A 26243-nucleotide genomic window follows, 5' to 3' on the forward strand; every position below is an offset into this window, starting at 1 on the left:
ACGATCTCATTTTTGATTTCATTATCTGACCGGCTTTATTTTAAAATAATGTCACATCCGTTAACGTTAAGTAATGACTTAAATGAGCATTACATTGTTAAAGTACTTATTAATACTTGATAACATTAGTTAATGAAAATACAACTGTTCACTGTTAGTTATTCTGGCCCGTTAAATAATAGTTTTTTTAATAATGTATTTGTAAATGTTGATATTAGCATTAACTAAGATACATGCATTAGATATTTTTGATTATTCACTCGTTTGTTCATGTGAACTGTACTGTAAAGTGTTACTGTATAACCTTCATAAGATGAACGGCCATGCAACTCTTTCATACTGGAAGTTAAAACTGAGATTTCTAAAATCAAATGAATGATTTTTATTTCATTTTTCCTGGCTCAACAGTACTGATTGTTTTAGTTGTTGTTTCCGGTTATAAATGTATATAAATGTTTAACATCTATGTATGTCCATTCCACAGGAAAGCGCATTGATATAAATACAAATAGCAAAACACAGTAACACAACTACTGAAACAACAATTGGTCTAATAAACATTTTATTCAGTTTTCATTCAATTCTAGCAGAGAGAGTCCATGTATCTTCTCAAAAAAATATTTAGGCCTGAATTTAAGATTTAGGTATTTGAATTGCGTTTGAATTTTTATCTGTTTCCATTTAATTTTTAACAATTAAACAAATGAATTTGATGCATATTTGTCAGCCATACATTAGTTCTGTACAAACAAACTGAAAGTTTTAAATGCACAAAAATCAGGTTTATATATTTATATATCATCAATAAATCCAATTTTTTTCCGTTTCATAAATTTAAACACAATGAACAGATGTGTATGAAAGCTTGTTTCCGCCATGGGATAAAAAAAAAAGTAATTGAAACTCTTTACCCCAAAATTCTGACTTTTTTCTTGCAATTCTGAGATAAAAAGAATTGTGAGCTATAAATGATTAATTGCAAGAAAAAAAAAGTCATAAATGTGAGATGAAAGGTCACAATAACCTTTTTATCTTTTATTCCATGGTGGAAAAAAATCAGAATGGCAACATGTAAACTCAGAATCGGCAGATATAAACTAGGAATTGTGAGAATAAAGTCCAAATTCATAGTTTATATTTCGTATTTCACAATTCTGAGTTTGTATCTGGCAATTCTGGCTTTTCTTCTCAGAACTCAAAGGTTTAAACTCTGAAAAAGTCAGAATTTTGAGATATAAAGCTGTAATTACCTTTTTTTATTATTATTCTGTGACAGAAATGGGCTTCTATAGATTTATACTAAAATTAATGCTAATTCTAATTTGAATACATTTATTTTGAAATTATTATTTAAATGTGTTAAAATAGATACATATAGTTGATAATTATATAAGCGATTAATTGTTATTTTTGCATTTTATTTTATATATAAAACAATTTTGGGGGGGGGGGGGGTGCAGAACTCCCACTTGTTTATGTATGACTGGCAAATATCACATTAAGTTCATTAGTTTGTTTATGTTAAAACTGTGTAATCCAATTTAGAGCGTTTACCATTTAGAGATCTGTAGTGTCAGTGTGGGTTGAACTCATTGTGGCGACTGTGCAAACAGGGGCCGCATGTACGCGACTCTGGGCCCTAACTGGAGGGTTCCTCTCCGCAGCTCCCCCAGAGGCCGCAGCCATGGCCACAGGTACAAACCCCTGCCTGGGTCAAAGGTCACCTCCTCCATTCCTCTGGGGCATCGGGTTCACCTGTCTTGGCATGCAGCGTCTCCTCTTTAACATTCCAGTTTCCCTCTCCTTTCTGGTTTAGTCTCAAGACTGTACTGTCTGTCATCAGCTCTCTCTTTGTCCAGCTGTCAGATTGTCATCATCTCAGGATGGTTATAGAAATGTATTTATCCACCTTATTGTTCAATGTGGAAGTTAGCCGTTTTCTGTGTGAGACTTCCGGTTCATCAGCCACTATACAGAAATAATGAGAAGAATAACAATGTGCAGTAAAAACGGTATGCACCACAAATCCACAATTAAGATAATGCATTAAAATAACATGGTAAGACACACCAGTTTGCAATATCAAGCAGCAAACGAGCTGTTTTGTACAGCTGGACGAGAATGACACCGGAAGCCAGACACATTAAATTTACAAATGGCTCTTACGGGAAATATAAGGTGGATAGAAGAGAAGAGCTCTGGTCCAAAACCTAACCTAGACGGCTTCCTTCTGATGCAGTATCCTAACTAGTGTGACACTGTAACTACACTCAAATAGAGCTCCTCACATTTACATTCACATTCAGTCATTTAGTAGAGGGGGCTTCAAACTGGGGTCTGCAGCAAAGCTGAATGAAAAACAGCATAAAAATGTAAAAAAAAATAATTAAAAAATAACAATTAAATAAAGAAACTACTTAAAATAAATAGTAAACAAATAAAAAAATCAATGAGATTTAAAATAATTAAACTAACAAGTAGATTTGAAGAAATAAATTTGAATAAATAGACAATAACTTGGGTGAAAATAAACAACAGAGAATAGATTAAAATATATATGAATTAAAGTAAATAATAATTAGGTTAAAATAAAGATATAATAAAGAGTAAATTACATAAATCAATTAGATGAATTAGTAAATTAGAAAAAAGAAAAAAATATATATATATACATTTAAATAAATAAATAATGCCTCTAAACAGTACAGTTATATAGTGAATTGAAAAAAGTATTATATTGTAATAGAAACTAAATATTAAAAAAATACACATATTTAGGATATTAATTTTTCACATTATAATTTTGGTCTATATATGTGACCCTGGACCACAAAACCAGTCATAAGGGTCAATTTTTTGATTGACGGATCTTTCCATTGATGTGTGGTTTGTTAGGAGGACAATATTTGGCCGAGATACAACTATTTGAAAATCTGGAATCTGAGGGAGCAAAAAAATCAAAATATTGAGAAAATTGTCTCAATATATTTTTTTATTTTTTAATACATTTACGGTAGGAAATTTACAAAATTTCTTCATGGAACATGATCTATATTTAATATCCCAATGATTTTTAACATAAAAGAAAAATCGATAATTTTGACCCATACATTGTATTTTTGGCTATTGCTACAAATATACCCCAGAGACTTAAGTCACATACATGAAATATAGCTGCCTTTTAAATTTTAGACAGCTCATATTTGGTAGTCTGTGGCATCTGAAAGATTGAAAAACATTATTGTATTATTAGACGCTTTTTTTCAAAGCAAAGCCAAGTTTCTAGAAAGCAATGCAAGTGTGATGCAAGTGAGGAGACTCAACTCCATAAGTGCTACAGTGATTGTATAAAATGATCGATTTTTAGTTATTCATAATTCATAAAACCAATATATTTGCATACACTGTACATTGTATCCAGATTAGTGCTGGGCAATGGTGTACTGTGTATATTTATTATGTATATTTAAATACACATATAGTATAAATTTTGATAATATTTACATGTACTCACATGTATATATCACATTATAGTATATATTTTCCATGTTGATAATATTTCACATGTATTATAAAAAAACATTTTAAATGTATTTATATTTATGTATATAAAATGTTTATAATATATAAAATATATATTAATATATATACCGTGTATTTAAATATACACAGTACACTCACAAACATTTTATGTACACAAAAATAAATCTATACATGCATGTGTGTGTATTTAAATAAAACTCACAAACATTTTATGTACACAAAAACTTTTATTTTGGAATCAGGCTTAATCTTTGCCCACCACTAATCCATATATATATATATATATATATCAGTTTAAAAGTGTAGGGAGAAGGGTAATGCGTGGAAATTCATATATTAACTGGTATTTTAAATAAAATTGTAAACATGTTAAAATCAAATATTGCGTAAAATAGAATTTTTAAATAGACTTTTTTTACCTTTTTTTGTGTTAATAGTAATTAAAATTTGTAGTATAGAGTCTCTTAGAAAGCTACATACTCAAACTCAAAAGCTCACTAGGTTTTGAAACAGAGCCGGTATCAAGTGAACCGCTTAATGTCACCCATCACCGCCCTCCATAATCTCTCAAACTAACACCTCAAACCAACGCTCTCTTTAACTCTCTCCAAACAGTCACACTTCACCTCAGCCTGAGCTCGTCCAGCAGCTCCATCACATCCTCACATCAGATGTGAGCTGGAAAAAATTTCTTCATGGAACATGATCTATATTAATATCCCAATGATTTTTAACATAAAAGAAAAACGATATTTTTGTACGCCATAGATCTGTACATTGTATTCATGGCTAGATGCAAGACAGATATACAGCCCCTAAGACTTAAGTCACCTACCTGAAATATAGCTGCCTTTTGAAAGTGTTAGACACTAGCTCATATTGGGTAGTCTGTGCGGCATCTGAAAGATTGAAAAAACAGTATTGTATTATTAAGAGAACTTTTTTTTCAAAGCAAAGAGGCCCAGTTTCTATGAAAGCAATGCAAGTGTGATGCAACGTGAGGAGACTTAACTCCATAAGTCTACAGTGATTGTATAAAAGAATCGATTGTTAGTTATTCATCATGCATAAAACCAATATATTTGGCATACAACTGTACATTGTGCATCCAGAATAGTGGCTGGGCAATGATTGAATTGCATCCAAAATAAAAAGTATTTGTTTATTATATGATAGTGTGGTGTACTGTGTAGATTTATTATGTAATTTAATACAAATATAGTATAAATTTTTGATAATATTTACATTCTCACATGTATTATTTATGTTCATTAAAATGTTTTATTGATATTAATATATTTAATTACAACTATCTATTCATATTATATATATAATATATATATATATAGATATATATATATAAGATAATATATATATATATATAGATATTATAATATATTTTTTTTTTTTTTTTTTTTTTTGTGTTTTTAGAAATCTATACATGCATGTGTGTGTATTTAAAATGTACACAGTAACACTCACCAAACATTTTATGTACACAAAAACTTTTTTATTTTGGAATCAGGCTTAATCTTTGCCCACCACTAATCCATATATATATATATATATATCAGTTTAAAAGTGTAGGGAGAAGGGTAGTGCAAATCTTCAGTGGAAATTCATATATTAACTGGTATTTTAAATAAAATTGTAAACATGTTAAAATCAAATATTGCGTAAAATATAATTTTTTTACCTTTTTTGTGTTAAATTAATTAAAATTTGTAGTATAGAGTCTCTTAGAAAGCTACATATTTATGCTGCTTACCTTTTGAAACAGTCTTCACATTGAGAGTGTGCGTGTGAAAAGCTCACTAGGTTTTGAAACAGAGCCGATATCTTGTGAGTGGGTGAAGGGGACGCTCTCTTTACTCTCTCAAACTCACACTTCACCTCAGCCTGAGCTCTCCACAACATCCACAACACACCCACACAATAAGATATCAGCAACAACTTCATCAATAACAAAAAAAACAACAAAAAAAACACGGTGAAGGTGTTGGGTTAATGTGATTCCCTCTGTGCAGTCCGTCAGTAGCAGAGTCCAGTCTGGCTCACGGAGAGTCGGGTGGAGTCACGATGGAGGGGCCGCTGAAGAGGAAAACCCTGCTGAAGGAGGGCAGGAAACCCAAGGTGAACAGGAAGGGAACAAAAATGAGTTTTAAAACTATGATTAAATATTTTTCAGCATCCAACATTCATTCATAAAAAAAAATTTATGAATTTGCTTTGAAACTGTGCATACAAGACATTTATTCCTCCAGATATATTGTATATAGATATTAATAATATATATATATATATATATATATATATATGTGTGTGTGTGTGTGTGTGTGTGTGTGTGTGTGTGTATATATATTATATATATAATTATTAGTAGTAGTAGCAGTAGTGCTGTCAAGCTATTAATCGCATCCAAAATATATGTATGTGTGCTGTCATAGCTATTATGCATATCGAATACTGCATATATTTCAGAAAACTTTTGTTATTATAATGTATGTGAATGCAGTTTTTTAAATATATATGGATGTTGTGTGTATTATATACAAATAAATATGCATAATCACACACATATAATGTATACATTTTATGTTTGTATGCCGATTCAGAACGATTAATTGACAGCACTAATGTTTATTTCAAAAAATATATTGTTAAAATATATGTATTATGATCATATATATATATAGACTATAGATTTAAATCATATATATAATAGTATAGATTATATTAAAAATGACAGAGTTAAAAATACATGTTGGAGTCATATTCCAGTCCAAGAAAATGCATTCACATATGTCACATTTGAAGAAATATATATTTAAAATATTTTTGGCCAGAAAATATGCAAAAACCTCCAAGTACATCTGAGATTTGTCGTTTTAAATGAGCATTTTATCATGCTCCTGTGTTTAGGTTCAGTCATTTCAGTTTAAATGTCCAGTGTATAGGGCCACATTTTAGCTTAAACTTTATTTGGTAAAATATTCATGACAGTATTTTAGAAAACCTTCACTCTGACCAGCAGGTGCGTCACTGAGGCTTTGAATGAACTGAATATTTAACTCAAGCACTCCATCTAGTGATCAACACTTACAAAAACTAAACATCACAAAAGACCAATCCAAAGTCTGTTTTCTTCATTCATCTGTGTATCTACAAATAAAATCATAAAAGATATCCCTGCATTTCCATGAATGTGTTTGCCAGATACATACATTGCATTGCAGGTAAACATTTGCTCACTAGGAATTAAACACTGACATGATTTCTTCTTTGAGCTACAAGAGTTTAGATATCACATATATTTAGAGAGCATTGCCCAGCTCTGTTTAGCTGAGTTTGCATCATTATTCATATGTTTTGTTTGGTTGTTTTTTATTCAGCTTTCCTCATGGACACGGTATTGGATCACACTTTGTGGTTCCACTCTCATATTCTACGGATCCAAAGCTCTGCGAGCCACAGAACGGAAACATGTGAGTGATGCATAGAATCTCACAGCAATTCCATTTTTATCAATTTAAATAAATCATGCATTATTATAATAATACATTTTATTTATTTTCAAATAAATGAAAATTGAAGAAATAAGTATCATTTGATATGAAAATAACATTTTCTGGAATCTCACTCTGTATAACACAGTACAAGTCTTCACCGTGTAAGAAAGTGTGTGTTCTGGGCTGGATGGTGGTGCTGCCGGATGATCCGACTCAACCCAACATCTTTCAGCTCAACCATCCTGACAAAGGTCAGTCTGCTTTTAAATAGAGCTTTTATAATGACAGTCTTCACCAAATTACTCATTTAGTCATAGTTAAATGAATTATAGTGAATGAGAAGGGGGTTTTTTGTAAGCAGAATGTCTGTGTTTCTCAGGGAATGTTTACAAGTTTCAGACGAGCGATCGGTTCACTGCGATCATGTGGCACAAACACCTGGAGGAGGCGTGTCGGAGAAGAAGACCTCAGGTATCAACAAGCACTGATTCATTAGCACTGGATGCATCAACAAAAGCTTTTTTCACAATAACAGTATCAGAAAAAAAAGGTACAAAAGCTGTCACTGGACCACAACCTTTTCAAAAGATGCTTTTAGATACTAATACTAGCACTTTAGATACAAATATGTATCTTTTAGGGGTAAATAATGTACAAATGTTTACTTTTTGAAAGGGTACCATCCTAGTGACAGCCTTTGTACCTTTTTTCTGATAGTGTATATAGAACAATACAGTTATCTTTGTTGGAAGATAAAGTGAATGAAATTAATATGGACAGTAACACATTATGAAATATTGTATTTTAATATTTTTATTTTAATGTGTCAAGATGTATGATTTATTCATTTTATGTACATTTATATTTATATATATATATGTACACTATATACAGTAAGTACACTATTGATCAGTAATATTTATTTTTTTATTTTGAAAAATTAATTTAGCATTTTAGTTTTATTTAGCAAGGATGCATTAAAAAGTGAGAGTGAAGACATTTATAATGTCACAAAAGATTTATTTTTCAATTAAATGCACTTTCTGTTCATCAAAAATATCCTGAAGAAAAATGTATCAGTTTCTACAGAAATATAAACTGTTTTCAACATTGATAATAATCAGAAATGTTTCTTGAGCAGCAAATCAGCATAATAGAATGATTTCTGAAGGATCATATGACACTGAAGACTGGAGTAATGATAGAAAGAGTATTTTAAATTTTAAGTATTTTAAATTGCAATAATATTTAACAATATTACGGATTTGACTGTATTTTTAATTAAAATAAATACAGCAGAAGAGACAAAATCTTACCCAGACTTTTGAATGGTAGTGTATTTATATTAATTGATATGTATTTGTAAAATTCGGATTAAACGAGTTCTATAGTAATGCAGCAGGTTGTCATATCATCCAGCTGCTGTAAACAGATAAACTATAATTGCATAACGCTGTGATTGCTCTTTTCACTCTAGATACCAGCGAATCTCATGTCTTTTGAGTAAACGTTTGAGACTTGTGCAACTCCTGCCTGAAGACATTTATAAGGCCTACAGAGATCGAGAAGGATGTGTTTGGTTCAGCAAAAGGATGAAAAAGAGTAAAAATCCACCGAGCCAAAGGACTTGCTCAGATCCACTGGCCCTCCACGAGCCGCCGGACACATCTAACACCAAGACGTCTGTTACAGAGCCGGACGTGGAGGTTTGAGCACTAGTTTGTGGTACTGTAGGAAGAGAGGGGAGTTTGGCCGTTCCAGCTCCATCAGGTCTTTAGACTTTTGGATCTCAAGGTGTTTGTGTGGCTTCAGTGAAGTACATTGTGAGAATGAAATGAACAGAAGCTTGAGATGGGCATTTTTGTGGTAATATAAGTCAGATTTAGAGAAAAAGAGAAAACATGTTGCCTGTAGCAGAAGAATAAAAAGCCAAACTAATTAGCTCCTACAAAACAAACCACAGCCGGATCAGGAGAAAAGACGAAAAAAGACTTAAACCAGCTAATGATACTCACTGGTTAAGAGCGGTTTAGTCACAGACAGTGGTTTTTATTTCTGGTTGATGTTATGATGTAATGATGCTGGTTGAAGGAGGTTTGTGAGTGTGACTTGTTTACATCAGAGATTCTGAATCCACTTTCTGTTTTAGTCGTTTTATACTCATGAAAGCTTGTTTTGGGCTTTAAGTATTAACTAATTATTATGCCTTTCCTGTAAAATGAAGGTTTTGCTCACCAGCTGAAATGTGTTGTATAAAAGCAAGAAGTTTGTGTTTGTAATGTCTGATAGGGTGCACTGTACATTAACTGGAGAATACACGTAACACAATCACTATTAAAACAAGAGTTTCTTTTTCATTTAGCCCATCTCACAAAAACAAGAACTGCTTCTTTTGACTTACTGGGCAACTCTCATAAAACCTGTCAAAAAATTGTCCATGTCATATCTTACCCCAAAAGTCAACAGAAGGAAAAAAGCAATAATATTTTGCTTAAAGAAAGTTAAGCCTGTTTTTAAGTTATTTATAGGCTTAAAAGGGATTTAAAGCCTATTTGGTATTTTGACATTATTTTCATAACAATTAAGCACATTTAACCCTCAAATTCTCATTACTGTAATACAAACAAAAACACATCATTTAAATTTTTAATATTTATACATCATGGTCATATTTATTGTACTGCCTTTAATTTATGTTTATGGATATTATTGCACTTTTTTATATTTTAATACAATTAAACTGTGCTTAAAATGTACTTGAAAATAAAGTCACAAGCTTTAAATAATTTTTTTAAGCTTTAAATATTTGCGCCTCCTCGTGTTGTTTGAACCAGTTTGATGATTTACTTTCAAAGGAACACAAAACTAAACACTTGAGAGTATCACCATGCAACTTTTTCCATAAAAACAGCCATCATAACCCCCACAAAATCAATTTTAAAAACAATAAAAGCACTGTCATCCAAATCATGACTCCAGAATACAGTTTTGCATATACTTGTACTTATATTAATTTAGATTAATCGCATGAAAAATAAAAGTTTTTGTTTACATATGTGTGTGTGTATTTATTATGTATATATAAACACAAATGTATTTACATGTATATATTTGTATTCATATAATTTATATTATATATAAATATATTTAATATATAAACATCATATTTTTCTGAAATGTATACATGCATATGTGTATTTCTAAATACATAATAAAAATACACAGTACACACATGTAAACAAAAACATTTATTTTAGATGTGATTAATCGCAATTAATGTGAATATAAAAAGAACAGGTTTGAAACAAAATGAGGGTGAGTTAATAATGATAAAATGTTTATTTTGGGACAGTGATTTGTCAGGTTTCTGCTCTAGTATAATCATTTGTGAACTGAGCCTGATAGTGATCACTAGTTCTGTGCTGAGAGTATTATTTATCTAGCATCAGTTTGCCTTTCTGTATGAATTCAGCCACTGTTTTTGTTGAAGAGAAGTGTTTTCTTTCACATGAGGATGTCAGAGCGAAACACACACATGTACAGCTGCACTGCATGGATGTTATGTTTGTTTCTGCTGGAACTGTGAATGAACTCTCGTTGTGTTGCCATGTAAATATGTTGCTAAATTATTTTTTGTTTGCCATCGTGGTACATTGCGGTTTATCAGCTAAAAGGCTGATTCTTCTGTACAAACATTAAATGCCAGTGAACACACGATTGTCTTGGTGTGTGATGTTTTCACATTTCATTTGATTTTTAGGAGGTTGGGATAGGATATTATTTTATTTTATCCGAGGACATTATCAGTAGTTCAGGAGGATGAGGATGGGAAGGATCTGTGATTTGTGATTACAGATTCTGGTCTGGAGAAGACTGATGGTATGTTGTGTGAGAGAGAGAGATTTTAGCTCAGTTTTAATATATTTAACCTTATTTAATCTTATTTTTCTGTCACTCTTTCACGCAGTCTGTATTCTCTCTTCCAGCATCTCTTGTGATTTGCTTTGGACATGAAGCTCAGATAAGTATCAGTTTTGTGTAACCTGGTTAATGACCTGGTATTATTATTATTATGTTTTCAGAAACCAGTAGTCGAAATGCTTTATGCTGGAGAGGACATATAAAGTTGCTCGCTTGCTTAAAGCTGAAAATTTTTCAAGAATTTATCAAAGTCTGTTTCATGATGTAAGAAATCATCGCTTTTCAATGGGGTGACAAGTGTACTTAATTTTATCAATTCAAAGAATTATTTAACAAAATGTGATATTTCTACTATGATGCATTTACACTTTATGCATGTTGCACGCAGAAAGACAAAAACATTTCATTTTGTGCACAAAATTATAAACATTTGAGGGTTGCAGAAAACACTTCCCTGGATAAAATGCACCCAACATGTCACATAAGACAGTTTTGTTGAAAACCTCCTTGGATTGTAGACTTGCGCTTTTAAATAATGCAAAATACCTTGAATGCAGAACCTCTAGGGACCTCTAGTGGTACAGTTCCACATAACGCATAAATTCAATCAACACAAGTACGCAAATTATTGCATACCCTGAACACAACATCTCCCCTTTTACCCAAAATATTTCTTCTACTTTTAGAAACAAGATCTTACTCAAACCCTATTAACAAGCAGCCTATTACTCTTCTCTAAACTTTATACAATTTCATTGTCTTTTTTCTGACTCCTCCCATCATTTCACAGTCTTGTTACTAAAAAGGTGTTCATTAAATTCATTACTTTTTCTCTCTCACACAGATACTACACTCAATATTATCTCTTTTACAGCTTGTGTGTGAGAAAGTGCCATGTAGATCTGTTTTTATTAATTTTTTACAATCATCTATATTATACTTGGACCTCTTATTTCATTTCTCATTTATGCTAGCATTACTGTCGTATTCTTTTCTTTTTCTTTTTTTAGAGCCTCTCCTCCCTTCTCTCCTCCCTTCTCGTTTCTCATAACTCATCTGTGTAGCTGCTTGTATCTTGTCTACTTCATGCTCTTGGTGACATTTTTATCCTTCTTTATGATTCTTCAGTCTATCTTTCTGTGTTCTCTAGCCTATTTCTTTGAGGGTGGAATCATCAGAGAGTATCTTCGAGACTTGTCTTACGATCAAACGATCAATTACCATGCTAGTATTTATAGTGCTGAGAATTCCTTTTTCAATTGATAGAACAGCCAAATGATTGAGTCTCTTCTGGCTCACTGTTCACCTAAGCCATGTATGTAGACGACGCAATGCACTAAATGACCGCTCACAGCTGGAACTGCTGACAGGTATTGTAAGTGCTGCTTGAAAAACCAAGCTCAGGGTATGAAACATGTCGGGATCAAGAAGTTTGTAAGCACTGGCCATATCAGAGACAGCACCCTCTTTCTTTCTTTTTTGCCAGGATCTGTTTCGCTACCAGAATTTCCTCTTTACAAAGTTGGATTTTGTAATGTGTTGCAATGAGGTTTAGAGATTCCTTGCTTGATGATTGACCATTGATGCACTAAAGAAGGAATACACGTATTACTTCAAAATGTATGTCAGTATGCAGTTTTCCCTATTACTCACGTGCCACAGGTTGCCGACCCCTGCACTAGACTCTGCTTCATGTCCACGAAAAGAAATACCTTGCTTCCCTAGAATGCTGGTCACAGCAACAATTCTGTGCATATATGGGTTCAGAAGCAAACAGTATGTGCATATTTGGGCTCAGACTGTGATTTCTGCCTTTTCACAGACAACTAATCCTCGCTATCATTACAATGACAGGGAGAGGTGGGACCAAGTCACAAGTCAAGACCGGCACGTCCAAGTCGAGTTGCAAGTCCTTAACTTTAAGCTTCAAGTCCTAAACAAGTCATTAGTGCTATTTGCCCAAATTAGTGTCTCTGTATTAATTACTACAGCAAATTTAAAGTCATTTTTAGTCTAAGTATAATTATAAAGATATGATAATTATTGGTGTTCCACTGAAGAATGAATAATTGTTTGTGAACAAATATAGGCCTAAGTGAATGAATAATTTCTTTTAAGTCCACTACTTCATTTGTTAACTATTCAGTTTGTAATTGTAAATTGTAAATGAATCAGCTGAGTCAAATATTTAATAACTTACTAATGCGTAATATAGATCATTTATCACCACCTACTGACCTAGGTTAACAGAAATAGACATATTGACATGATTGTCGGGTATTATTTATAGTATTTACAAAACATTTATGGTACTTTAAGTTCTAAACTGATACTTTGATACAGAACATTAATTACTGGGCAAAGAGATATATAAATGGAGAGGAACAGTAGTAATAATATATACAAATGTTAAATAAAAATAATAAACTATCAGGGAATGGGCTTAAAAGATGGATTGGATGTAGGGGTGTACGATATTGACAAAAAATAATATCTCTATTGTCTTGGATTTTATCGATAACGATAAGTAGATGATATTTTACTGAGTGTGTTATTGTGCTGGCACCTTAAAGACTGCTGTGGACCACTCACTCGTAAAGGTTTTAATATACAAAATAATCTTTTCCAATAAGTTTAAACTAATATTTATTAACACATTAATCTTTTCCAATAAGTTTAAACTGATTTTTTACATTTAATGGGCATTTTTACCTTTATAAAGCCTTTTTTTTCTAAAAGTCCATTATCTTTTGAGTCAAATTCTTAGATTTAATCAGTGAATTAGAATAATAAGACATTTGGGCTGTTACCAAGCAAATGAAATCAACACAGTTGTCAGTTAACATGTCACACCACAGGACATTTGTTTATTGAACGTAATGTTTATTTATAAGTTATTTTCAGGTGTTACTTACCAGTTGGTTGAGAATTATGTTAGGAGCTACAATTTTTTTTTTTAAAAGTCCAGTGTTACTCAAATTTCACAGAATGTTGGAATATTTTGTGTTGTGTATATCAATCATCATTTAGCTGTCAGAGATTTGAACAGTCATAACATTGATAGCGCATAATTCCCATTAAGTCAGTTAAATAAGTCAATCAGATTATTAGTGTGACTTTTGCTTAGAAGAAAACAAATGTGTGTGAACCAGGGCCATCACTAGGAATAACTATGGTGCGAGCGACTATCAGACTTTTCATATGAGAGTACTTCAGAATTTTTCATCTGTGACATCGGATCATATTTAAAAAAACTTTTTGTGACGAACAGTAACAAAAACAAAATGAGAATTGCTTTCTCTTAATAAGAACAAAATCGATCAGCAGTATCTCAACTGATCAATACCAGCTAACTAGAACAAAACCAACCAACATTCAAACCTCTAAATAAAGCAATACTGAAAACGTGCCTTTTGAAACCATGTGTGTTGTTTTATACATGTGTGACAGCACCTCCCACAATTCTTCAGGTCATGTGATCTTAAAAGTGCAACTCTGTGGTTCTGGGAGTCAGACTGACTGATTAACTCTCCTCTTCTCTGCACTGATCATCAGCACACTGCAGTAATGACAGAACATGGACACTGGAGTCCAGTGAAACCGGTCACTCTAGAGGAGATAAAGATTTGCCTTGAGGTATGAGACACAAAATCACTCCTAGAGTAAACACACTGTCTGTTACTAGTATTACTAAATTAATTATTTGTTTTTGGGTTTAGTTTTCAAATAAATTCAATTTTTTTTATATTCATGTTCCATTGTATGAATGATATATATGTAACTGCCTTTTGCAAGCTCTAATAACATATAGATTAATAATCATTCTGGATAAATCCTTTATCGAAAACTCTGAACTCATTAAAACTGATGTACAACACTACATGCTCTATGAATGGCACTGACTCACAGAATATTAGGAAGAAGTGGGAAAAGGAACTATCAATTCCGATTGATGAGAATGTTTGGGAGGACGTCTGGGAGGGTGCTAAAACAATATCAGTCTGTAATCGTGAAAGAGCAATTCAGCTGAAGATACTGCACAGGCTACATATATCTCCTAATCGCAGACATACTTTTACCAGTTCCTTTTCACCTTTTTGTCTTAAATGTAAGACCGAAATTGGTACTCTGACTCACTGTTTATGGTCATGCCGTTTGATACAGGATTACTGGTGTAAAATACTTTGAGAAATGCAAAAGATTTTGAGTTTGGATCTAGATTTAAACCCTTTGTCATTATTACTAGGACTGCCTGATAGTAAGGTAAATTCTCTGGCTAACAGAAGACTCTTTAATGTAATGACATTTTCAGCGCGGAAAAACATTCTTTTGCAGTGGACCTCTGATAAAGCCCCCTCTGTGAAGGGCTGGCAAAAAGTGTTAATGGAGCTATTACCACTGAAATACCTTACTTGTATAATTCATTCAAAGATGGACCATTTCTACAAAATATGGGAACCGTTTGTAAATTATCTGGACCCTGGGATTGCCAATATTGTGCTGTTTGGTTTTCTCGGATGAAAACTTATATACTTCTGAGCGATGAGAACTTCAACCAATATGTTAAATCTTTGGACATTTGATTATTATTTTTTATTTTGTCTATTTTTAAAAAAAGTTTGTGAAAAATCAATAAAAAAAAAAAAAATTTTTAATTTCCTTAAGATCCAAGTTAATGGATTTTGTTGATGTCTTTGTCTATTGTGACTTGTAGTTTGTGAAAAATCAATAAAAAAAATAAAAAATAAAAAAACTGATGTACAATATTCAAAGCACATGTAAATATATAAATTAACTTGTTTACTAATTTGGTTAACTACATTAAGCGTTAATTGTAATGTTTTACTATAATAATAAAAGTTATGTTTATTTGTTTATTCAGATGAGGAAACCGATTGAGGAAAATGTTGTAAATGGTTTACATTCCTTTGGTCTATTCTTCTCAGATTGTGAATGGAACAAACTTTGTGGTCAAGGTAAGTGAGTGTTTTTGTTTGTTTGTTTGTTTTTTTGTATGGATTTTGAGCTTGTGAATTCATCAGTGAAAAATAAAGGTAGGCTATAACTTGCATGCAGGGGCGGACTGGCCATCTGGAGGTTCTGGAGAAGTCCAGAAAGCCCCTCCATACAACAGCCGTTGGCCTGCTGACTCATCATCAAAGAAAAAGTGTCAGATAATGTGACGTTGACAGCCGACAAAAGGGGGCGCTAATGCAATCTATTTTTGATTAGAAGAATCCGAAATGAACATATACTGCCCGCATTGTCTTGTACAGCCTGCTGGGTCACTTTAGACTCGGATGATCAGTTTTAAAATATTTGAAATGTAAGTCACGTAAAGATTGCTTTCAGTTTATGACAACCAGAGTTTCCAGCCACTCCACGTATTAATTTCAGTGTTGTGGGACATGCACTGTAGGCTAATGTAAACATTCACTAACATTAACAAATAATAAATGAAAAACTGACCATGAAAACAGCATTTTCCAATCAAGATGATACACAAATTATCATTTTACCAAGTTCAAGGGGATACTTATGTTTGGAGTGTTTGGAAATCTGTTATTTAAATTGTTATCACACCACTGCTCACAAACAACCGAGATGTCAGAGTTGCACTTGCCTCAAAGCATTAAAATCAATAAGCCATCAAAAAAATTTTGCCAAATGCATGACAGAAAGGTTTGCACTGAACTATGTTCTTAGTGTTTCCGCGGGTCCTTAAAAGGTCTTAAGTTAAATCGTTTAATTTTAAGGCCATTGTAATCTCTTAAATGATACAGAAAGTCTTAATTATAAGAGGTCTTACATTTGGGGACAGAAAGACAAGAAATACAATACATAAAAATATGACGATTACATTTCAAAAGGCTATGATTTCACTGAATAAACTTGAGTGCTGCACATTTCAAAGTCAGGAACTGCGAAACCACTATATTTCTGCACTTCTGGAAGTGAAACCTACTGGCAGAGAACGAATTTGCTTTTTCAATAAACACGTCTGCTATTTTTGCGACATTTTTAAATGTGAACCAGTGGATCGACAAAAAGCTAATACATTATGTAGCGTGAACCAGACAAATTAAAGATTCGATCGGGAGCCTGGTTGAAACATGAGCCGAATTCCACAGAAAGGCAGGATGTTGTAAATCAACTCCTAGCACCACAGTCTGATAACCAACCAACTCTTTCACAGAACAGCTTTCAACATTAACACCATTAGAACAATTATTGACAATTTAAATTCGAAGAAGAGATTGTCTAATTTGGGGCAAGTAATCGAAGAGATGGACAGTCTGAGCCTCACATCTAAAAGCCATGACAGAGAAAACAAGATCGTTGGATTGACTTCCCCCCCACCTAGCAAAACCAGACTGAAATTCCTAAGGAGACCTGTTAACCCCTCTGGTCTCCACAGGACATATCCTTACTCCCCCAGAATGGCACAGAGAATGCCTTCCAATGCATATATGCACCAAAATGAACTCAAAAAAGACTTCTAAATGGATATCAGTCCATTGCTTAACCTCCATATCATTTATGTAACCCACACATTTGATTTTAATGTTTCTAATCACTTATTGTGTATGTCTTTTTTTTTAAATAACTCTTGAATAGCTTAAGGGATCATATTCATGTTTAGTATGTGTGTGTGTTCGAATATTCTTGCTTGAAACGTTTCTGACCATTAGTTATTTGTCAAATGTATCATATTCTTGTTATAGGAATCATGTCCAAATTATACCACTGCAAGAGCGGGAAAATTCGGACCTCTGCTTGATAAGATAACATATGATTTATGAATGGGTGGGACAAACAATGCAACACACGAGAAAAGACACTATCTAATTGGTCAAGACAACATTTGAGGTGTGGCCAAAATGCCATTTTAAATACTCAGGACACCATCAAATTTTGCTTTTAGCTTTTAGCTTTTGTCAAGCTTTTGCTATCAGTCATGCCGGCTTTTAGCTTTGCTTGTAGTTTAAGCTTTTAGTCATGCTTTTAGCTTTGAGCTTTCGTTTAGCTTTTTGCTATCAGGTCATGCCGGCTTTTAGCTTTTGCTTTTAGTCATGCTTTGTCATCACTTTTAGCGTTCTTCGAGCGCCGTTCCAGCGTGCTTCGGCCTGCACGCCTGCTGCTACTTAGCCACGATGAGAAGAAACACCACCTAGTCTCGTCAAACTTTACTTCTTTTCTTTTCCGTTTGAGAGTTTCGTGTTCTGAGTTAAGTTTTGTAAAGCCGTGGGGTCTCCGAGTCTGACCTCGCGTACCCCTCTGAAACTTCAACCAGTCCACAACTCCGCATCTTCAGCCAACGCCCAACCACGGGCTTCCCAAGACGTCACTTCAACGACTACTGAAACTTCCAGCCAATCAGCACTTCGGGAAACCCCCTTTTTGCAGCGACAACAAAGGGAACCCCGTTTAAACAGGCAACGCAAGTAACCTCCAGACTCACATCTGTACTGGTGTTATCTAATATAATTTTAACCTCATTGAGGAACTCCGTGCGAGGGTTATTTAAGTGATTAAATGGTTGTTCATGTCTATGCAATTTCCCGTATTGCTGTAAACTTGGGATTTATCACATTTTTCATTCTCTTAAAACTCACTCTTTCCTAACGTTCTATCCTCCTGCAACTTGTGTGAATGTGTGAGCACGTGTGCTTATGTGTTAGATTAGTTTATATGTCTTAGATTTATCTAATAAAGCCTTATTTATATTGAAAAGAGAAGTATCTTGTGTTTTGTGCTCACAAGTTAATGTCTTAAACTGCCGATCTTGTTACTGTGCTAGTTAATAGTGTTTTCACTATACTTTGGAAAAAAAAAAAAAAAAAAAAAAAAAAATAAAAAGTATATTAATAAAATAAAATAGCCGCAGATTTGAATGTTAAACGGCTCGTTCAGTGAATCGCTGGCCGTTTCAGTGATCAGCCGTGAAACAGTGATTCTGTTTCAAATTCCCTTTAAAATAAAAAAAAAAAAAACAAAAAAAAATCCCTTAAATGATTCCCTTTGAGCTAAATTGACCTGTTTCCCTTACAATTATAAAAAAATTTAAACAATAAAGACACTAAGACATATTTATGTAATTTAATATAATAATTGATTAATAATAGCCTAATTGTTTAAATTAATATAATAATTGATACTTTTGACTCTTCCCTTTTCTTAAAAGTTGTTTAAAGGCTGAAAGGTGAATTGTAGGTCTTAAAAGGTCTTTAAAGCTCTTAAATTTTATTTGTAAAATCCTGCAGTTACCCGGTTATTTTATGGTACCAAGCCTGCATCTCATTGGTAGTTTTACTTGATCTTAGTGCCGCGTTCGACACCATAGATCATGACATACTCATAGATAGATTACTAAACTATACAGGTATTCAAGGGCAGGTTTTAAGATGGTTTAGATTAGGCATGTGCCGATTACCGGTTTCAAGGTATACCGCGATTTCACTCTTTCAAAACCACTAATATTTTCCATTATACCGTTCCTGCGGTATGCACTTTTTTCCACTTCTCCTCAAAGACTGAAAGAGTAGGAATCCCTCAGGCTGAGTGCAGTGTAGAGAGTAACACTGACCCCTCCTGTGTGTAGGATGGCCGAACTTAAGGCCCGGGTACACTTCACATTCAGCGTTCCTTTCCGTCTTCCGCACAGCTTTCAAAAGTATACTCAACCGCAGATGAGCGTGGATGGATGAGCTCGTCACATGCGCAGTACCACGTGGTGAGCGTCTGTCGGGCCGAAATATACTTTGGCCTTTACGCGATCGGTAACCGGACGTTTTTTGCCTTATTGCAACTCTCTGTTCTGGACTTTGACAAACAGCGTTGCAATGCAACTCATTTTCCAAAATGTAATTTATGTGAAAATATGAAGTCTGTTAATGCCCGTTAACACAGACCAGAGACGCTGAAGACGGACACACAGAGAAAAATACTGTAGCAGGCAGATCACTCACTGTTCATGATGCACAAACTATTGGAAGAAAATCCTCAATATTGATTTGGGAGTTTATATGAAGGTGTTTCTGAAGGGAGCTGACTGTCTTTCTGAAAAGTTTACGTGGTATAATTTCACAAAGCTTGTCAGAACATTCTGTTTTTGCTTCAAATTGGGTTATTAAATCAAAGTATGTGTATGATTATTATTATACAACTAAATATGAAATTATATAAATAATATGTATATGAATTACATAACTAAAATTAAATAACTGTAATTACAGATTTAGGTTACATAAAGATGTTAGTCTTTATTTTTTTTCTTTTTAGGAAACAAATCAAAGAAAAAAATAAACTTCTGTGATGGTTTCTATTGTTTTTGTCAGCAGGGTCACCATGGGTTTTCTGATGTTATTTGCCATAAATTCAACAGAATTGCTGTAATACTGTGAGATAATAGCGACTGTTTGTAGTTTCAGTGGGCCTATTTGGGAGAAAATCCAGGGCCGTTTTCTACTCCCAGTCTGTCCCTGCCTAAATGTAGTCAACAACTGTCACTGTCGAGCTTGTAAAGTGTTAAAATTGATTTCTTTCTCTGTCAGGTGTTTCTTGGTGGAAGGGATGATGGAGTGTGTATTCATGCGAAGATACACCAGGCTCTTGCCTGTAATGGAGGAAAACTGACACTGTCTAGATTCCAGTTCCCTAAAACCTTTGATGAACCTCTGAAACCCTTCTGAACACATCTAACCAAATTCAGAAACAGTCTTATCAAATAACAGACACATGAATGAGCTGCCGTAAAGGAACTGCTGAAATAATTTCATTCTTCAATATTAAACTCTGTATTCAAACACTCAAGTGTCAGTGTGTACACTGAAATAAATTAACATAAATATTCCTCGTTATCACAAATTTTTAAAAAAATAAATGATTTTTTAAGTGAAATTTAAATTTCAAAAATTACATTTTAAGATTTTATCGACTTCAATGACTAAATGAGTTTTTTTTTTTTAATGAAATGTCATACAAAAGCAAGAGGTCTGTGTTTGTCACATTTGTTTTTCTTCTAAAGCGTTCCTTGTACATCAATAGGACAATTTTTATAACACAATCTCTCTATCATGAAGATAACACAATTCTGTTTAGCCCGTGTCACAACCATGAGAACTGCTTCTTTTTAATTGTGAGATGATGTACATTATTTTTAATATCCTAAACTCTCAAACTCTCAACATATCCTTATCATATCTTACCACAAAATGACTAGAAATAAATGGGTTTATATAAGGTGACCATACTATTTAAGTCAAATATGTAATTGTTAGGCACAATGTATTTATCATGTTCATGTTGAACTGCAAATCACTTTTGCTGCTACTGAGGTGGAATACAGTTCACCCAAAAATGAAAATTCTGTTATCATTTACTCACCATCATGTCGTTCCAAACCTGTATGAGTTGCTTTCTTATGTTAAACATAAAATAAGCACATTTTAGAGTGGCCTTTTATTGTGGCCAGCCTAAGGCACAGCTGTACAATAATCATGCTGTCTAATCAGCATCTTGATATGCCACACCTGTGAGGGGGATGCATTATCTCGTCAAAGGAGAAGTGCTCACTAACACAGATTTAGACAGATTTGTGAACAATATTTGAGAGAAATAGGCCTTTTGTTTACATAGAAAAAGTCATATATTTTAGATCACATCACAAAAAAAATGGGCAAAAAAAAAACAAATGCATTTATAATTTTGTTCAGTGTAGAAGACTAAAACTCAATCCATTCCGAGCCACACACAAAACATAGAGCACTACCACACTGAGCACATTTGCCCCACAAGGCTGTGTGCTCAGCCCACTGCTCTTCATTCTGCTGACCCACAACTGCACTGCCAAGTTCAGCTCCAACCACATCATCAAGTTCACTGAAGACACAACGGTGGTAGGTCTCATGAGCAACAACAGTGAAACACACCACAGAGAGGAAGTGGCACAGCTTGCTGAATGGTGTGGCACTAACAACCTGTCCCTCAATATGGGGAAGACAAAGGAGGTTGTGATGGACTTCAGGAGAAACTCCGTTGACCACCCCCCACTGACTATCTACAGCTCGACTGTGGGAGAGTAAGCAGCGCTAAATTCCTGGGGTGTGCACATCACAGATGATCTCACCTGGACCACCAACACACTGTCACTGTCCAAGAAGGCACAACAGCACCTACACTTTCTCCGCCGACTGAAAAGAGAAAATCAACCCCAACCCAACCCAACCACACCATAACATACAGAGGAACCATAGAGAGTGTGCTGACCAGCTGCATCACTGTATGGTATGGGAACTGTAGTGCAGCAGACCACAAGACCCTCCAACGGACAGTGAACACAGCTGCTTCTAATGAAACATCAACTAATGATGCTTCTAACTGAAGTTAAACATAAGTCAGCGTGTTCATGCATTGTAAGATTACAGTGTAAAGCTGAAATTCCTGATAAGACTGAAAACATTCATTTCCACAGAAAAACAATAAACGCACTGATCTTTGAAGATATAAAAGAAAGAGCATAAAACACCATAAAAAATTCTGGTCCATAATCTTAAAAATGTACATATTTGAACAGCTTAAAAAAGTCTCTTTGATCAATCATTTGGATTTTCACTCTGGAAATGAGTTTCAGATTAATATTGCATCATCAATCATGCAATATTATTATCCTGCAAGCACAAACTATTTTTGATGTACCGCTTAATAGTTTCTAAATAATTTGCATAACAGAAAAATAAAATAATTGAAGTTGAAGTAGTTGATACATTTTTGGGGGAAAATGTCAACATACTCGCATTTTTTGATTTTCAGACTCTTATTCTGCTCATTTCCATAACAGCCAATATAAGCATTTGGGAAAACTTCTTGTCATAATGATAATGACTGTCCCTTTAGGGAGAACCCCAAATTAATCATACTTTTAATAACTGTAAAGTATAGTGCATGACTCTAACATTTTTTATACAATAAATAAAGAGGGGAAGTTAAAAGTGTCTGGGCATACGGTACAATACAAAATAGATATTTTAGCATAATAATTTAACATTTAAGACTCCTAAACATTAGGAAAACATATGTATAAATAAAATAAAATAAGTAAATCATCCTGTGCAGGACTAATGATTGTAATGCAGTTTGATGATCTTGTGTGTCATACTGGACACACAATCCACATCCAACATCTCATCCACTCAAATCAGCTTCAGAAATCTGACACTTTACAGAATTAGAGGAATGATTCACTCCAGAAAGAAATTTCCGTCATTATTTCCTTCCTCTCATGTCTGTGGGACAAAAAATTAAAAACAACAAAGAATTTCCATGCAACATTTTTCCATACAATTAAACCACACAAAAACAATAAAATTACTCAATAATGTCATGCTCTATATTTTAAATCACATGACTTCAGAATACAGTTTTGTATGTACTTGTACTTGAATTATTACACTTTTGAATTATTATCTTTTGGAGTTTGATATAGTGAGTCACTTACAATGACCTGTAGGATGGAAAAAATTTTAAAGATTCTGCAAAAATGTCTACATTTGTGTTTTAAATATACTAAACTAAACATATAGTAATGGCATGAAGGTGAGTAAATATTGACAACATTCATATAGGAATGAAATGCCCATTTGCAGTGAAATGTCAGAAGTTTGACTGTTGCCTATTTCTGGGTGTACTTTTAGTTTAAAATTAAAACTCAATTTAAAAGTATTTAACCTTATTCAAGCTGATTTTCTGTCTTTCATTGAGTCTTTATTTATTCTCTCCTTACAGCTTTTCTTCTGATTTTCTTTGGACATGAAGCTCAGGTAAAAATCAGTCTTATGCAACCTGGTTAATGACAATCAACTTCCAAGTCTTGTTCACTTTGCAGCTTATTTCAAACAACTGAAAATCTAGATCACTAAAAGACAATTCATGATGTAAGAAATTGTCACTTTACAAATCACTTTAATTCATGCACCTGACTGAATTACGTGAAACAAAAATGCAATATTTATTTTATTATATTCATGGGAACATGATCTGTATGAACACGTCATCACACAAAAGCTTTTCTCTTCAAGTTCGTGTGAAGAAATGTTTGGTGTGAAAAAAAACAAAAAAAAAAAAAAAAAAAAAAAACATAAAAAAAAAATCTATTAAAAAAAAAAAAAAAAAAAAAAAAATGAAAAAAAAAAACATTTAGATGGTTTCCATGGAATATTGATCTCTTTTCTAATGTCAATTAAATTATCTGAAACAATGAAAAAATGCCTTAAGTGTAACTGTCAGCATCCTGGCACATGCACTGGTAACATGTCTTGGCAATGTATTGCATTATGATACTCAAATAAATCAAGTATCATAGTTTATGGTTAGATATCCATAGAGATCATAAGCAATTATCTCAGCGCTGGCAACCACACTTTTTTTTCCTGCCAGGACCTTTTCTACAAAACATTGCAAATCACACTTTGAACACAACAGTTCACATGTTTTAAATGTTAGAAGGCCATATATATATATATGTATTATTAGAAATAAATAAAAAATGTAAAAATGATCTCTCTCTGTCAGGTGTTGGTTGATGTAGATGGGGATGGAGTGTGGAAGTTCACGCAGTTGTTGTGACACGCTATTGACATTTCAGGCTCTTCCCTGTTATGGAGGGCAACTGAGTGTGACTAAAATCCAGTACCCCAAAACCTTTAATGACCCGCTGATCCCTTCTGAACATTTACAGAAATAGTCTTTATCTAATAAGACACATGCAATGAGCTGCCATACGTTTACGGTAATCGAGGAACACTGAAATCATTTCATTTCCTCAATAAATAAAAATCCATAATCCAGTGTTAGTGTGTTTACTGAACAACATCAAAATCACTCAGATGTTTTAAGCTTAAATAAAAAATAACTCAACATTAAAAATCCTCAATATAACAAATCTTTAATATACAAATTTAAAGAATGTTTAAGAAGTTTAATTAAATTATGAATTTTAAGATTTTATTGACTTCAATGACTAAATATGTTTTTTTTTTTTAAATTACTCAAACTGAAATATATCTATACAAAGCAAATTTTTATTTCATTCGTTTATTTTGTTAGGGACAATGCAAGTATAATATTGCTACAATATCAAGCAGCCAATGTTCCACATGCAGGCTTCTAGGCAAAGGTTAATTTGCAGCCCCAGTCCCTGGTAACAATAAAGAAATAATCATACCAAAAAACTAAACAAGAATTAAAATATAACAATAATACATGTATATAAACACTACTGTATATATATATATATATATATATATATATATATATATATATATATATAATATATAGATATATATATATATATATACAGTACAGGTCAAAAAGTTGGAAACATTACTATTTTTAATGTTTTTGAAAGAAGTCTCTTCTGCTCACAGAAAAAACAGTATGTATATTGTGAAATTTATATTTTACAACTTAAAATAACTAGTTTTCTATTTTAATATTACTTTAAAAAATAATTTACTCCTGTGATGCAAAGCTGAATTTTCAGCATCATTACTCCAGCCTTCAGTGTCACATGTAACATCCAGTCTCTCTCACATTATCATTTTTAGAAATCATTCTCAGATTCTGATTTTATTATGAGTGTTTGGACAACAGTTTCTGCTGTCTCCTATTTGAATGAATAATTGTCTACTATATTTTGATGAATTAAAAGGTTTTTTTTTTATTATAAACGAACTGCATTTTATTCAAAAATAAAAAAAAAAAAAAAAAACTTAACGTTTGTAATAATTATGTATATTTATATAAATCTTCTTTACTATCACTTTTAATCCCAATTTTAACCACCATCCTTGCGCTGAATAAAAGTATATTGATTGTTTATTTGTTAAAAAAAAAAAGGAAAAAAAAAAAAAACAAACAAAATTACTGGACCCCAACATGTACCTGACCAGTAGTGTATATTGTTGTTACAAAATATTGTCTATTTTAAAAACACGGCTTCTTATCAAAAATTTTTTTTTTTACTTTTTTTTTTATTCATCAAAGTGTCCTAAAAAAGTATCACATGTTCTGAAACAATATATGTTACAGCAGGGGGCAGCAGACTGTTTCCAACTTTGATAATGGAATCATCATATTAGATTTTAGAATGATTTCTAATGTATCATTGTGATAATGATCCTAAAAATTCAGCTTTTCATCACAGGAGAAATAGAAATGATATGATAATTAAAAGTACAATAAATTGAAAATCAATATTTTAAATTGTAATAA

General features: G+C 32.9%; 1 protein-coding gene and 1 long non-coding RNA gene across 5 annotated transcripts in view; one reads left to right on the forward strand and one right to left on the reverse strand.

Annotated features, from left to right (window-relative positions):
* Window positions 1–10099, forward strand: part of LOC109067049 (ras-specific guanine nucleotide-releasing factor RalGPS1-like) — a 123625-nt gene extending 113526 nt beyond the window's left edge. For 3 of the 4 annotated variants that reach the window (XM_042723224.1, XM_042723225.1, XM_042723227.1), the window contains exons 15-20: window positions 1614–1694; window positions 5571–5676; window positions 6936–7028; window positions 7198–7303; window positions 7432–7523; window positions 8530–10099. In XM_042723224.1, coding sequence (XP_042579158.1) covers window positions 1614–1694; window positions 5571–5676; window positions 6936–7028; window positions 7198–7303; window positions 7432–7523; window positions 8530–8559 — 508 coding nt within the window. In that variant the 3' untranslated portion in view covers window positions 8560–10099. The remainder of the gene's footprint in view (window positions 1–1613; window positions 1695–5570; window positions 5677–6935; window positions 7029–7197; window positions 7304–7431; window positions 7524–8529) is intronic. The other variant, XM_042723228.1, reaches the window with a different exon arrangement.
* LOC122137317 lies at window positions 1442–5448 on the reverse strand. The gene is made up of 2 exons (XR_006154770.1): window positions 5312–5448; window positions 1442–1968 (listed from the first exon to the last, which is right to left on the reverse strand). It is a non-coding gene; the product is annotated as an uncharacterized LOC122137317 (long non-coding RNA).
* Window positions 10100–26243: the final 16144 nt, after the last annotated feature.

This window comes from Cyprinus carpio, chromosome B5 (assembly GCF_018340385.1).
Source record: "Cyprinus carpio isolate SPL01 chromosome B5, ASM1834038v1, whole genome shotgun sequence".
Classification (NCBI taxonomy): Eukaryota; Metazoa; Chordata; class Actinopteri; order Cypriniformes; family Cyprinidae; genus Cyprinus; species Cyprinus carpio.